The following is a 15631-nucleotide window of genomic DNA, read 5'->3' as shown; positions in this document are numbered from 1 at the left end:
TCAATCAACCTGTTATGTCTCTTCAATTCAACTTGATAGGGCTTTCTGCAAAGACAGAGAAACCTGTGGGGCCAGAAATCCTAACAATAGGCGTCTTAGGTTCTTTCCATGTTGCTGTGATAAAATACTCTGAAAAAGACACTTAAGTAGGAAGTTTATTAGGCTCCAATTCCAGGTTCCAGTTCACCATGACTGGGGAGTCACAGTTGCAGAGGTTGAGGGAACTGGTCACACTGCATGTACTCAAGAGTAGAGAGCAATGAATTCCTGTATGCATGAGAGTGATCATCCTGTCCTGTCCCTTTTGTACAGCTCACAGTCCCTACTCCCTGCCCAGGAACTCCAGACAATCCCTCAGACTGCCCCAGAAGCCAACTTTAATCTAGACAGCCCTTCTCAGCTGTGCCCCGAGGCTTGCCTCTTCAGTGTTGAGTTGACAATGGTAATCTTCAGAGTTGGGAACTACAGTTTTTTTTTTTAAAGGAAGTAGATCTCAAGAGCTATAATGAAAAGTCTCCAAACTGCTTTTATTCCCACCCTAGCTTTTATTGTGGCCAGATTAAAATGAAACTGGGACCGGGCAGTGGTGGCACACGCCTTTAATCCCAGCACTCGGGAGGCCGAGGCAGGTGGATCTCTGTGAGTTCGAGGCCAGCCTGGTCTACAAGAGCTAGTTCCAGGACAGGCTCCAAAGCTACAGAGAAACCCTGTCTCAAAAAAAAAAAAAAAAAAAAAAAAAAAAAAAAAAAGAAGAAGAAGAAGAAAGAAAAAGAAAAGAAACCAGGATTGGTTTTATAAGTGATAAGGATGCATTAGCTGCTTTCCCCTGATGGCCAAAGATCAACCAATGACAGGCTCGAAGCCTCCAGACGTTTAAACTAATTCCAAGGCAACAGACTATAAATGAGAGTGACAAACGCAGCTGTTTTCATTATTATGTTAGACGCATCTGATGTTTTAGGAGACCCAGAGTAACTGCTGCAAGGCTAAAATGAGTAATACTGAGGTTAAATATTTCTTCATCGGTTGCCATTGTTATGCCCAAAGCCTGGGTCTCTCTGGAAGGAGGGCAATTTTATCTCCTTCAGGAAAAGTTAGTAGGAGCAAAGGCCCTCGGCAATGAGTTCTACTGTGTCCCTGGAGTGCCCCCTTATCATCCAGGGTGTATCATTTGTCTTGTCCTCTGTTTGAGCTGTTAACTTTCTCTTACTTCCCTGCTGCCATCTTTCTCCTCCTGGCAGCTGCCAAGATCTCTAGCTTCCCTGGCCTCCCTGCTCAGTTCTTGCTAATTCCCAATGAATTGGCCGTGAGCTCTTTTCTGAGTCTGTCTTCATTTTTGTTGTTGTTGTTGTTGATGTTATAACAAGACCTAGAACCTGTGGACATAAAGACAGTTATGGCTCACAGGAACATCTGAAGATCTTCATCCTTTCTTTATAAAGTCCCCTCTATGTCTTCCCTTGGGATGTGTGACTATAAATGCTACAGTCTGGTCTTGGCTACTTTGTGAGGAACTTAAGGATAAAGTTACATCCACAGGATGCTCCAGAGAACACTGCTACTTGGGGGAGTCTGTTAATAGAGGAGAGGTGTAATGTGGAGGAGGGACGCAGTTAGGAATAGAAGCAGCTGCACTTGTGGCCTCTACAAATAGGATGTGTTTTGGGGCTATGTTATTTCCAGATTCAGTGCAAATAAGAGACCTGACCTCTTGATGTCAAGAAGCATGAAGTCTGGAAAAGTTACGTTACATCTGAGAATATGTATGTATGTTTTACCATTTACCATCTATATACCTTTTACCATGTAGCTCATTGGTGATGGCTAGCTTTCAAATTCCAAGGTCTGGAGTGCTGTTTGAGGCTATCTTGGCTACTAGATACTTGGGAAGGAACTTCTGCCATTCCTTGTACTAGAAAGATACTAGAAAGGGTACCGACTACCACGGGAAAGCCAGTCAAGCAGGGACTGGGGTGCCAAGATAAGAGTTCCTGGTGGAGGTGATTCTGGAATAGAATTGTGGCTGGCAAATCAGAATAAATATTTGGAGGTTGTTAGGTGAAAATAAGGCAGTCTTGGGGGAGAATAGCAAGGACCCAGAACAGGTTGAGAAATACAGAGAGTAAAACTGTATACATGAAAAAAAGAAGGCAAGAAAGAGATGGGATCTAAATTCTAGATGAGGAAAAGTCTGCCTTCAAATGCAGCAAGAAAGGACAACGGGGCACGTTCATTGGGGCTTAGGATGGAATGAATTCAAATATGAGACTGCTTTGAATTTTGTTCTTTTCCCCTTTGCATCCTAAAGTAAAGAGGTGAGGTGCACCTATGCAAGTATTGGGGGTTCGATGGAGAGTGAGGAGCAAAGCATTTACTTTACACACAAGCTTTTACTATCAGCAAGATAAGGTGAGGGAACCTTTGTGACTTCTTGAAGCACAGTAACCTGCCTAGGTGATGACTTGACACACACACACACACGCACACACACACACACACACACACACACATTCACACTTGTATTCCAGCAGCCCATCCAGAGCAGAGGTCTCTGTGATTCTGTTTGACTTATTTTTAATTTTATGTGTGTGAGTAAGATGAGAGAAAGAGAGAGAGAGAGAGAGAGAGAGAGAGAGAGAGAGCGAGAGAGAGAGCATGTGAGCACAGGTGTCAGTGGTAGCCAGAAGGGCATTAGATAGTGCTCAATTCAGGTAGTAGTGAGGCACCTGATATGGATGGTGGGAATTGAACTCAGGTCCTCTGCAAGGGCAGTAAGTGCTCTTAACTGTTAATCTGTCTCTATAGCACTACTTACATACTTACTTAGTTTGAAAGACCCAGATAAATCCAGACCCCTCTAGCAGAAAAAATAGAGCCAAAAATCTAAGCAGGGAGAAAAGAATAAAAAAATCTAGATTAGCCGGTTCAGTGACAGTGTTTCAGGAACTAGCTGAAGATAAAGTTAGATTATAATCTTGAGAATAATCTTGAGAAACAGGGAGTTACTCCCTTGTGTAACTTTTCAATGATCACTGGTATTTTCTGAATTTTCCAATGACGCCATCCCTACCCCTTTTGGATTATTGTGTTATGGTTTCTTCCCTTAAATACCCTTTCTCCCAGCTACTTGGGGTCGAACTCTCTACCCCTGCTTGGAAAATAAATTTCGGTCCCAGTGCACTGGTTTCTGTCCTGTCAATAAAATGTGATTGCAGCAAGGACAATCTCTCGTGAGTTCCTGGGGGGTCATGTTGTGTTATTCCAAGACTTGAGTGAGAGTCTTCCCACTCTGGGGGTCTTTCAAGTTAAATCTCTGGTTTCATAGTGAAGAAATCATTCAGAAAAGTGATTTAATTTACACAGATTTTATTGACCATTTAGAGTGGGACTCATAGAAGCCAGCTGGATCATCAACCAGGGAATGCATATTGGGGATATGGAATGATTGATGCTGCTGTGAGCCAAGCTCTGGGAGTCTTCCATAACTGACCAGAGAAAAAGAAGCGAACTGTGATTATAGTGAGCCAATATTGTCATGCAAATGTTATAGACTAGAAAGAGTGAGCACAATAATGGTTGTAAATTAACATCTTTGGACTGATGTACCTTCTTAAATGACCTTTATGCCATATGCCAGAGGGCCCTCAATGGAAAATCCTAGATAGAAGGACACTCTTTCAATGTTCCTTCCACTTCTGAGTGGACCCGAGTACACAGAAGTCACTGGTATTTTTATTTTTGCCTCTGTTCCATATTCTACAGAGATTAGCTTGCCTTCAGCCTGACCATCCAGTAGGCGTAGGAGGTCTTTGACCTCCCTCTTTTCCCACACTACTCCACTCTGCCAGAAAGTATTTGAATCTCGTACTTCACTGACGTACTGCTCGATTTTGGCCTTGTGGACAAGACTGTTCAGCCCCTTCTTCTGCCCCAGGTAGAACAGCGTACTGGGCTTCTTGGACCTGCACATGTGCTTGTACTGTCTCCTGAACGTCCGGTTCAGGGACGAGACGTACTTCTCTATGAGGGCGGAATCTTCATCGAGCTCTTTGTTTTCTGGCCAGAAGAGAAGGCAGGCCAGGAAATAAGGATCAGGATATGGATGGCTCAGTCCCACGAGTTGCAGGACTTCTCGGAGCTTTGTTTTCAGTGTGTTGAATGGCAAGATGTACTTGGAACTGGGCTTTAGACAACTGAGAATAATGTTTGCCAAAATGAAATTTTGGGTCTCCTTTGTCAGGCGTTTATTTAGACCTTTCTGTAGTAGGAAGGTGTAGTATTTCACTATATCTTCCATGTTGTTAGCTTCTTTATGGTTTGGATTAAGATATTCAAGGAGTCCTGAAAACGTGTCTGCTCTCATAGCTTCTATGCGTTTCCTATAGTTCTCTTCTTGGAGTAAGAGATTTTCTCTGCCCTGTAACAAATTGGTACATTCTGCCGATCGGCAGAAAAGATCTGCATATTTCTCAAAACACTTGCTGACTTTCTTAATTAGTAGGAGTTCTGTCATTTCTTTAGGGGTGTTCCTTGGTTTCAGAAGACCCATATAATCCAAAAAAAAATCAAAACATCGTTTCAAATCTGACTGTAAATTCTGTAGGTGCGATGCAAAGTTCCTGAGAACAGCATAATAGCCATCTTCTGGGTCTGGAGGGATGAGCCCCTTTCCAGATAAAAACTGTACCATCAATGTTTCATTTTCTTTGTGGAAAAGAGGAGTGAGCTGAAGAATTTGGATAGTGTCAAGACCTACTTCTATTTCACCAAAGAACCCAGCAGTATTGTATATTTCATATCTTCTTTGGGACTTCTGTGGTGCCCAGGCCTCAGTTTCATAGTTTTTACTGTCAGTTTGTTGCTGAGATTCTTTGAAAGCTTTGGAGGCCTTTTCAGCAATTTCTAGCAAATGTGTTAGATCATCCACACTAATACTTTTACAGGCCTTATTTTTACTCAGCCACTGTTTGATCTCACTTTTGTAAACTTGACCAAGTGTATCTGAAATGTAGGAATTCTTAGGTGCTTTCCTTTTGGCCAAATTTGCCCAGACCAGAGCAGTGCTAAAGTTCTTCTCTTTAATATAAAAATGTCTCGCTAAAGCTTGACAAATGAATGCATTTTGTGGGAACCGATCATTTCCTGCAGTCAAAATCTGTTCAGTTTCCTCATTCTGCAGTTCTTCAATTAATGGGGAAAATAGTGTGTCTGTTTCGGCACCATGTTCTTTACGTTGCCTTGTAAGCAAGAGAGTTTGCACATCCTGCTTAAATTTGTCTCTTCCTAATCCAGAGTCATAGAATATGTTCTCTTCTAATATATTCAATGCAATTTGACACTTACCCATTCCATAGCTCGTTCCCAGTTCTTTTAAACAGTAGCGAGCAATTTCAGGGTGAATGATACGTATACCAGTATATCTCCCATATTCTGAAACTTCTGTTCTTATTAGAAGTGTGGAATAGGTTCCCATGTTGTTTTCTACAGTTTCAGGTTTCCCATGTTTATTGGTGTAAGTGATTCCCAAAAATAGCTCACACTGTGATACAGAGATGGTAGAATCTTTAATGTAAGAATTGAGTAATGCCAGGTAAGAAATGAGCTGGGCTTTCTTGCTGTGAGGGTCCAGGTCTTTCAGTGTATTCTTCACTACATTTTGTATGTAAGTTGAGTCAAAACTGTCTTTCAGGATCATGAAGGAATAAAAGTTTTCACAATTCTTATGTTCCTTTTCTATTTCCTGTAGTTTGGCCTCAAATGCTCTTTGTTCTTTGGGAGAAAGTTGGTATTTTAGTGAAATGCTTTCTGCTAATTTTGCACTTTCATCTGGATTCTGAGACCTCATGCAATTCAGGATTATTACTAAAGTTTTTTCATATCTCAGACCCTTTTCTGCTATAAAGGAATTGATGGCATTCTGAAGAACATAGGTATTTTCTTGTTCTTCGAAATCATCCACAAGGAGAAGAACAGGGATGTAATCCTGGTGGCTGATAGCCTTATAGCTGATCAGCTTGCTTACTTGTTCTCCAATCTCTACAAAATCAGCTGCTTTGTTCCTCAATACAGCGCATCGGAACTTCTTTTTTAAGTCCCAGAGAACATGCATAGCCAATGTAGTGCCTCCACAGCCTGGGTGATGGTACAGGTTGATGACTTTGGCAAATATGGGCTTTGGAGAGTCTGCACACTGTTGTATTAAAGTGGTAAGTTCTTCATAGCCATCTCTTTTCACAAAAGCTGAAGAATAGTTTTCAGAAGAAAAGTAGAAGTTCCACCAGGATACTCTGCCTCCTCGATAAAAATGTTCTTCTTTTAATTTCTTAAATTTCAGGAATTCAGATTCATCTTTCTCTATGTCTGTGTCTTTACATTCATTTTCACAGAGGATTTCCAGGGCTGTCAGGATATCTTCCTCCATTTTCTCCAGGATAACTGAGGAGGAACCACAGGAGGGCAAGAATCTTCTTGAAGACTGAATCACTGATTTCAGTTTAAGGATAGTATTGTTGACCAGTTCTATATTTAAAGTGGAAATACTATGTTTTGCTAAATCCTCTTTAACTTCCAGTCTTACTTGTAGTAGATCACTCCACCGTTGGTAGATATGCGAGCCGACACAGATACACAACATGTTGTCCATCCCACTGAAAACTTGATAGAAAGCACAGAAAGTTTCAATGAGGGGATCTTTCTGGCTTTCTACTGGAGAAAGTAAGAGAAACACCACTAAAAGCTTTTCTTTTGCCATTATATTTTCATCTGTGAGAAATGAGATCACTTTCCTGACCTCAGAAGCTCTATCTTTCTGCCATAAATGTGGCTCTAGAGGTTGACATGAATCATTTTGTAAGTCTAATCTGCCATTGCAGAAGATCCAACTGGGCTGCTCATACAGTTTCAGAGTAGTTATTTTCTCTACCGTGGTAGTTTTTTCTTCATAGTGACTGGGTAGGTGAAGGTTTGCTATTCGGCTTTCTCTGTAAGCTTTGACCACTCCCTTCTTCTGAGAGTAAGGATCAAAATCCAGCACAGCAAACAATTTAATTTCCTTTAGGAACTCTAAGTGCTCTATTTGATTTGGTGCACAATTGTTTGTTACAAGAATGTACCAGTCGTAGTAAGATTTATCCAGTGAGCTTTGGTGTCTGGTCAAAAGTTTAGCTAATTTCAGTCCCTCACTCTCTTTTTTAGTCACCACCCTGTGTTCTTCAGCCTCTTTTCTAGATGCTGTCCATAACTTTAAATTCTCTAGAAAGTTTTTGAACTCTCTATCCCGTTGCTTGGCATTGGCCAGGATATTCTTAGAGCTAGCCCCTTCTCTCACAAACAATGAATTCTCTGTGCTTTGTTTCCATGTTTTGTCTGTGTAACTTTGCATCGTAATGTAGAAATACTTGTCTTTACATATAGAATGTTTGGGAATAACATCTACTTCAATAACAAATCTATCAGATGATGTATTGTTCTGCAGTAGGACTTCCACAAACCTTGGTTCCCGAATACAAGCTCTGGCTTCTTTGATGTCACTGTCTTCAAAATACTGTTTGATCATTCCATTGAAGTGGTTAATAAAGATGTCCTTACTGGTGACTTTCACACCAACAATTTCTCCGTGTGGTTTATCCTTAACTCCAAAATGGATAGTGCCATTGGTGCGCGAATTCATACAAGCTGATGCAAATCGGAAGACTTCATTGCTAAATTTCATCTTAATGTCTTCTTCTGTGGCTGTCTCTGTATTTGTGAGGGCTTTGAATTCATGTACTGGGTCTATAAGATTGAGAGGCCCTGTTTCGGCAACTTGTAGAATAGAATGTTCTATGTATCTTCTGTCATCATGGAAAGAATCAAAAGGATGTGGCATGCAAGACATGTGTTCTGGTTTGGGTTTATTGCCCGCCATGTCTTTAGTCACTCTGTCACTTAATACATCTTCCTTCAGAAGACTTCCTTCTTGTTCTGTGTTCTGTGCCATCTCACTGAGATCATGGTCACTGTTGGATGAAGCTGATTTTTCTTGATTTTTGGTCTTTTTTTGGCGTTTTTTAATTGAGAGTTCTGTTTTATTTAATTGTCCGGAATCTTGATTGTCACTTTCAGAGGAATCATTCAGTTTGTTATACATACGTTTTATCAGAAGTGCTGGACCCCGTGGCAGCCCCATTTCTCTAAGATCCTTTTCAGTTAGTTCCTGAAGAACCATCCCTGTCACTTCTTCATTGAACAGGATTTGAGCATATTTCTCATCAATGTTAAGGTGTTCAGTTATCCATTCTTTTACATGTTCTTTGGTCCAGTCTTTGACCAATTTAGGTTGAGGAACTTTTTCACTCATGTCAAAACTTCAAAGTTGTTCCTTGGGAAAAGTAACACAATAATATTTTAGCATTATATTTTATCATTGAAATTACATAGCCAATTATAACATTGTACAAATTATATGTAGATATATGATTATTTTTCATGAATAACTTAAAACTGCTTGGTAGTCATTTCTAATTTTTGTCCATTTTACAGGTCAAAACTGTGATCTGAAATTAGCAGTAGCTGCTAGTGAGTTGACAAATATTTTTGTCTTTGGTAAATTTTCTTTTTAGATTTGCCTATGTGGAAGCTGGGATTTTGTAATTTTAAAACTAGAGTCTCTAGTAGCAGAATCACTTTTCTTAGAATAGTTTAATTAAGTGAACAGCCTCAAAAATTCTAAACTCAAATTGATGAGCAAATAGAATAGTGACCTGAATACAACTCTAAACATAAAGGACAACGTGGAGACATTATAATCCTTGACCTCAAATTATACTCTGAGCCATAGTGACAAAAGCAACATGGATTTACCATAAGAACAGACTCATATGTTGCATGGAAAAGAGCCGCTTGTTCGTCCTGGCCACCCAGATAGCTTAGCCCCAAAATAACCACACAGAAACTGTGTTCATTAAATCACTGCTTGGCCTATTAGCACTAACATCTTATTGGCTAACTCTTACACCTTAGTTTAGCCCATTTCTATTAATCTATGTATCATCACGTGGCAGTGGCTTACCAGGAAAGATTTGGCATGTCTGATTCTGGTGGCTCCATGGTGTCTCTCCCTTATTCCGCCTTTTTTCCTCCCAACATTCACTTCTGCCTTCCCCACCTACCTAAGTTCTGCCCTATGAACTAGCCAAGGCAGTTTCTTACTCAGTAACCAATGGAAGCAACACACAAACAGAAGGACCTACTACATCTCTCATAAACCAATAGGAATAGGCCTGAGAATACAGAAATAAGTCCTATAGCCACAGTAATCTAAATTTTCAGCCAAGTGTCAAACATATTTATTGAAACCTTTTGTCATAATATTAATGGCTATATAGAGTAATTACTAATTCTAGAAAAGGGTTTCGTCTACTTTTTTGTACATGATTTCTGGTTTGAGGTTCTATTAGTTTTCTGCAGTGAACCACAAGCACTCCTAACAGCAGCCTTTGAAGTCTCCAAAAGGCGGATGGGGCCCCACAGCAACGATTTCTCCAGGAATATAATAATACCACTAACTGAAAAACACCACCTAAAGATTGGTTTTGGACTCCAAAATGCTTAGAATAATTTCAAAATGGCTAGCTGAGATGATCTAGCCTCACAGACTACTCTAGTCAGGACCTGAGACAAACCCTTCACTTTCCCACTATGCAGAGACTGGACAACAAATGATAAAGCTACCTCTCCCAGGACTTGACAATTAGCCCCAATTTTTCTTTTCAGGATCCCCTAAAGATGCCATTGTCCCCTAGACAACAAGCAGTAATTTTAAGAATATGATACCAATACTCCCAAAAGGTGGGCTGGGTGGTTTTATATAATTCAATGGTCCATAGATAATTTGTTACTGTTTAAGGGAATGGTTATATATTAGTGGTTAAGGTCAGGAGGAAAGTTGAACAAAAGAAAATAGATTCAAAATTCTTGTTTTGAAAAAAAAGGATAGAGATATGATAGGATAAAAGGGTAGATTATTTAATCCATTTGAAAGAATTAAAAATATAAATAATAATAAGTTATCCAAGCATACTAAAAATATTTATAGTAATAAATTATAGTAGGTGTAAGACACCAGAAGGGATATTGCATTGGGATATGTGATGAGGGTGAATTATGAATAGGAGAAGGATGTGAGCCTGGCTTATGTGAGATAAAAGGTGAGAGGGAGGAGGGGAAAGATGTTAGAAAAAGTGAGAGAGCCAGAAGGGAGGTAGGACACCAAAGAAAGTGGGAAGTTTTGGCACAGCAGGCCCAATGCACACATAAACTCACAGAATCTGTGGCAGTATGCATAGAACATGCATGGGTCTGAGCCAAATGGGGTCCTAGCACTGAGAGGAAGATTGGACACAAGCTTTCATTCCTCACCCAGAAGTTATCTCCAATAGATAACAACTTCCAAATGCAAAATTAGTTCTCTCTAGTAAAGTCTCCCGAGAATGCAAATCACTATCAATTGCAGGCCTAATGCCCAACAATAAATAGATAGCCAACACAAAATTAATTCAATGACGTCTTTGTCTTATAATATTTTGTCATTGCATTATTATATTTTAACCTTAGAGGTCCTTTTTATCTATCTATGTTTCTTATGCTTTTGCTTAGGTGAATTCCCTTCTGTCTGTTTTATCCTATTCTAGTTTGTTTGTTTTTATCTTATTTTACTATAATTCTGTAGAAAGGAAGTGAAGCTGATGGGAGGCAAAGTGTGAAGGATCTTGGAGCAGTTATGAAAAGGGAAACAATGATCAGAATATAGTATATGAAAAAAATTCAATAAAAGAAATATTGAGAAAAAGAGCATGTTAATAAAGGGAATTCTTTGAGAGGATGTTATATTGTAAACATTTACAGAATTTTGAAACATGAGACAAATACTAAAATGTATAAAAGTCTCCTAAATTCTGACACGGTGATTATTGGTATGGTAGTTTGAATGTAACTGCCCCCATAACTCATAGGGAGTGACATTATTAGGTTTGTGGCTTTGTTGGAGTGGATATGGCCTTGCTGGAGGAAGCGTGTTCCTGTGAGGGCAGGCTTTGAGGTTTCCTGTGATCACGATACTTCCCAGTGTATCAGTCAACTTCCTGTTGCTGCAAGATGCAGGAATCTCAGCTATTCCTCCAGCACCAAGTCTGCTTGCATGGGACATTGCTCCCCACCATGTTGATAATGGATTGAACCTCTGAAACTGTAAGCCACCACCTCAGTTAAATGTTTTTCTTTACAAGAGTTGCCATAGCTGTGTTGTCTCTTCACAGCAACAGAAAACCTTACAAAGACAGAAGTTGGTACCAGGATTGGGCATTGCTGTGATAGGCCTGATCATGTTTTTGTTCAGAGGAATTGGGTCTTCGGTACTTTGGGTTAGGAAAACAGTGGAATGCTTTAAGCACTGCTTAATGGGTCATCCTAGTAGAAGCCTGGAAACAGAGGTGCTAAGTGTAATGATTTCAGCCCCGTAAGGCTGATACTTCCTGGTTCTAGGGTGCAGATGAGCCCTAGGGAGAAGTGTTCATCATGCAGGTGCAGATGAGCCCTAGGGAGAAGTGTTCAATGGCCTGGGGACGTTAACCCTTCTCTTGGTGATTCACATATGACTCAGCTAAGCCCTTGCGTGCATGTGTGAGCCCACATCATCTGCGTATGATGTAGTCAACCCCCTGCGCACATGCATTTGGCAGCTTTTAAAAGCAGGACGCACCATCTTCCTGCCTCTCTCTGCACACTGCTTCCCCAGGCCTATACCACCCCCCCCAACAAACTCCTAAACAAGTTTGTTGCTTGTTCCGTGTTTCCTTCTCACTTGCGCCAAGTAATTTCACTAAGAGTTATTTGAACTATTGTGGGCTCACTCAAGAGGTTTAAGAGGAAAAGAATTTTAGTATGTTGTCTGGAGTTCATTCTTGTTAGAGTTTGGTGAAGAAAGTGGCTGCCTTTTGCTATTGTCCAAAGTGTCTTTCTGAGGCTAACGTGAAGAGTTTTGGATTAATTCTGTTGTTAGAGGAAATCTCAAAACAGCCTCATAGTGTGGTTACTAGTGTTCACGCTTAGAAAGATTTATAATGAAAAGGAGCAAGCTGAGCAGGGTAAACTGCAAAATGTAAACTTAGAGAAGCAAAAGAGAACCAGGAAGTGGAATGGAGCTAAATCCTACATTCAAGGAGATAAACAGATTAAGTAATGAGATGTAAGGAGTGGTGACTTCAGGGTAATATCCCACCCAGCTAAATTTCCAACCTGAAAAAAGGAAGTAAAGAAAAGTTTAGAGCTGGGCACAATGAGGCACACCTTTAATCCCAGACTGGGAAGGCAGGATGGTGGATCTAGGAGTGTCAGGTCAGCCTGGTCTGCAGAGCAAGTTTCAGGATAGCCAAGCTTAGGCAGTGAAGGACAGAAAACTGGTGAAAATGTGATTGAATGAGGGTGCCATGCTTCAGTCCCAGGAAGCAGCAAAACTCGGCTGTTTCAGCCACATGGTTATGGCTTTAGAGTTCAGGACAAAAGAAACAGTTTATGAAATTTGCCTCTATGCCTAAAGAAAGCCACCGAGACCAAAATGTGTCAGGGACATCCCTGAATGGAGGCCTAGTAGAGAGGCCATTGAGTGAAGCTGTGAAGTTGAAGCCTGGATTGCCTTGGAAAAGCCAAGATGTCAGAGATGCCAGAGCCATAGGATACCTGCCAAGGAAAGTTGCTAACAGGGAGTGGAAACAGCCCTAGTGAGAAAACTGTTTTAGTCAACAAAGCTAAATGGAGTAGGAGATCTGGTGTGGGTGGTCCTTTCTATATGTGTTGCTTTTATCGGTTAATGAATAAAGAAGCTGCTTTGGCTTGTGATAGGGCAGAGTAGAGCTAGGCAGGTGTGTATGGGGGGGCAACTAAACTGAATGCTGGGAGGAAGAAGGCTGAGTCATGGGACCTAGCTGGCAGTTATATGGCCACAGTGGGGAAGCTAGAGATTATAGCTAGCTTCCTCAAGGTCCTTTCTTCCTGATCTGCAGATATATGAGCAAGCCATACAGAAAATTCTCATCACTATGCTTTCCCTACTATGAAACTGTGAATTAAGGTAAATCCCCTCTAACCCCTGCCCCCGACCAGGGACCTTCTTGTCAGTTTGGTCACAGTGGTGATAAAAGTAACCATGCAAACTGCAAACATGTGGTCAGCATTCTACTAAATGGGGAACAGGAAAGTAAGCCAAGCATGTCTACTGTCTTCTTAATTTTTTTAAACATAATTTTTTATTGATTCTTTGGGAATTTCACACCAAGCACCCCAATGCCATTCATCTCCCAGTCTTTCCATGTCTGCCTTTCAACCTTGTAGCATCCTCCCTAAAGAAAACTAAAACAAAATGATAAAATTAAAAATACAAATAAGAATATTAATTAAAGAAGCAAATGTAAGACAAAAGCAAAACAAAACAAACAAACAAAAAAAAACAACCAACCCCTCAAAAAAATCAACAACAAAAATCTCCTTACTTCTTCCTTTCTGTCTCTCAATCACCTCTTCATTCCTCACAGTGGCCTTGGGAGCTGCTGTGTCCAAATGGCTTCACTTGTAAATGTTCATTGTATAATGTGTTGTGGTCTCATTAAAGCCTTCTGTGGCATCTTGTACACTATCAGTATTGTCCCTTCACTGTAACTCTCCCAGACGTCCTGCTGGTGCCCTGATTCCTCGAGTCACTTCACAAGCTCCAGCAGGCCACAGTTGGGGAAGATGTTTGGGAATGTCAACTCAACATTTTGGATGTTTGCCTGGGTGGTAGCCAAGCTGGTCAGTTTGGATCCCTGGGACCACTCCCCTCATAAGAGGGGTTGAACCAGCTCTCCAACACCCTGATGAGAAGAAGGGTTAGCTCTCTAGTGAAGAGGGAGGCTCTCCCAGCTTGCCATGGCCATTGTACCTCAATACATGGTTCAACACATGGTTTGCATGGACTTCTGTGGGAACATGGGCAATGCATATCAACACTGATCCCAGTTGCAGCAGAACCACAGTAGCAGATTGGACTGGATGTTTCCTCTCAGTTCAGCATGGGCCCAGCATCAGCTTGGTCCCTGGACACTAATATGTCCCCAGGTGGCAACCCAGATCCCAGCAGTCACTTGGCCTTCAATAGCAACAGAAGCTTTGGACGTCAACACAGAACTTGGCTGCAGTAGGGCCACAGACCCAGACATGGCCTTTGGCAGCAGCCTAGGTCCAATTGACACCATGTTCCTGGATGGTAGCACAGGCCACTCAGATTGGCATGACCCTGGCAACACCATGTCCCTGAGATCCCAGCATGACTACAGGTGGCAGCCCAGAACCCAGGCATTTCTGTGACCTTTGGTGGCAACACTGGGGCAACATGGGCCATGTATTTCTACATAGACCCCTACTGAGGTAGGACCATGGATCACAACATAGTCGTCAGCAGCTGCCCAGGCCTGGAAGTCACTATGGCCCTAGGTGGCAGTGCAGGGTACTCAGGTTGGCATCACAGGGTTGTAGGGTAGCCCTCAGACAGGTGGAAGCACAGACCCTGGGCATCTGTATTATATTTGGAGTCATGAACAACAAGACATACTGTAGCTGGGGCAGGGCCACCAACCCAGACAGCCCCTGGCAGCAGCCCTGGTCCTGGTCCAGGGTGGCAATCAAGCCTCCTATATCAGTTTGTTTCTCATTGTGACCTTCACCTCTTCAGATCTGGTTCTCTCCACAGGACATGAGCCATTCTGCTTCTCTCTCTCTCTCTCTCTCTCTCTCTCTCTCTCTCTCTCTCTCTCTCTTTCTTCCTCCCTATCCCTACCATATATTTGCTCTACAATAGCATCACCCAACCGATCAGGTGCTGCACAGGCCCATGATTTCTCCTGGCCACCCAGGAGGGAGCCTCAGGCCAGTGTGTCCACTCTCTTCACTGATATTCACTTTAGAAGAACTATCTAAATGTGGAAAGTATATATGATTACTATATACTATTTTTGTTACATAATAAAAAAAATGAAAGTTAAATATGCAATAAAGATTTCTATATATACTTACTTAATATGTCAGTAATCATATCAGAAAAGCTAACTAGTCAGCAGAGATATCCAATCTATGAATATATCAATTTAAAGAATATTGTCTTAGTTAGGGTTTCTTTTGCTTTGAAGAGTCACCATGACCAGGGCAACTCTTATAAAGGAAAACATTTAATTGCGGTGGCTCCCTTACAGTTCAGAGGTTCAGTCTGTTTTTATCATGACATGACATGGTGCCATGTAGGCAAACATGGTGCTGGAGAAGGAGTTGAGAGTCCTTCATCTTGGCCCACAGGCAGCAGGAAGTGAATTAAGACCCTGGATGTAGCTTCAGAATAGGAGACCTAAAAGTCCTTCCTCAGAGAGAAGAACTTGCTCCACAAAGGCCATACATCTTAATATTTCCACTCCCAATGAGCTTTTGGAGGCTGATTGCTTTCAAACTAGCACAAATATTATACATAAACACAAACACACATTTGATAGTGAAATATGTAGCCACAAAAAACATTATGACACTTGAAGAAAATGGGTGGAAATGGAAAAGGTCAAGCTAAGCAAAGTTAGGT

At 41.3% G+C, this 15631-nt stretch overlaps 2 protein-coding genes across 3 annotated transcripts in view; both read right to left on the bottom strand.

The window, feature by feature from the left end:
* The window catches only part of Samd9 (sterile alpha motif domain containing 9), an 82272-nt gene that overhangs the window by 65430 nt on the left and 1211 nt on the right, over positions 1 to 15631 (bottom strand).
* Positions 3350 to 15631, bottom strand: part of Samd9l (sterile alpha motif domain containing 9 like) — a 38723-nt gene continuing 26441 nt past the window's right edge. For both annotated transcript variants that reach the window (XM_050129959.1, XM_050129957.1), the window contains one exon: positions 3350 to 8359. In XM_050129959.1, the coding sequence (XP_049985916.1) occupies positions 3611 to 8338 (4728 nt within the window). In that variant the 5' untranslated portion in view covers positions 8339 to 8359 and the 3' untranslated portion in view covers positions 3350 to 3610. The remainder of the gene's footprint in view (positions 8360 to 15631) is intronic.

Source organism: Alexandromys fortis, unplaced genomic scaffold (assembly GCF_014885135.2).
Source record: "Alexandromys fortis isolate MF-2015 unplaced genomic scaffold, M_Fortis_MF-2015_v1.1 scaffold_310, whole genome shotgun sequence".
Taxonomy (NCBI): Eukaryota; Metazoa; Chordata; class Mammalia; order Rodentia; family Cricetidae; genus Alexandromys; species Alexandromys fortis.
This window is presented reverse-complemented; position numbering and strand designations above follow the sequence as displayed.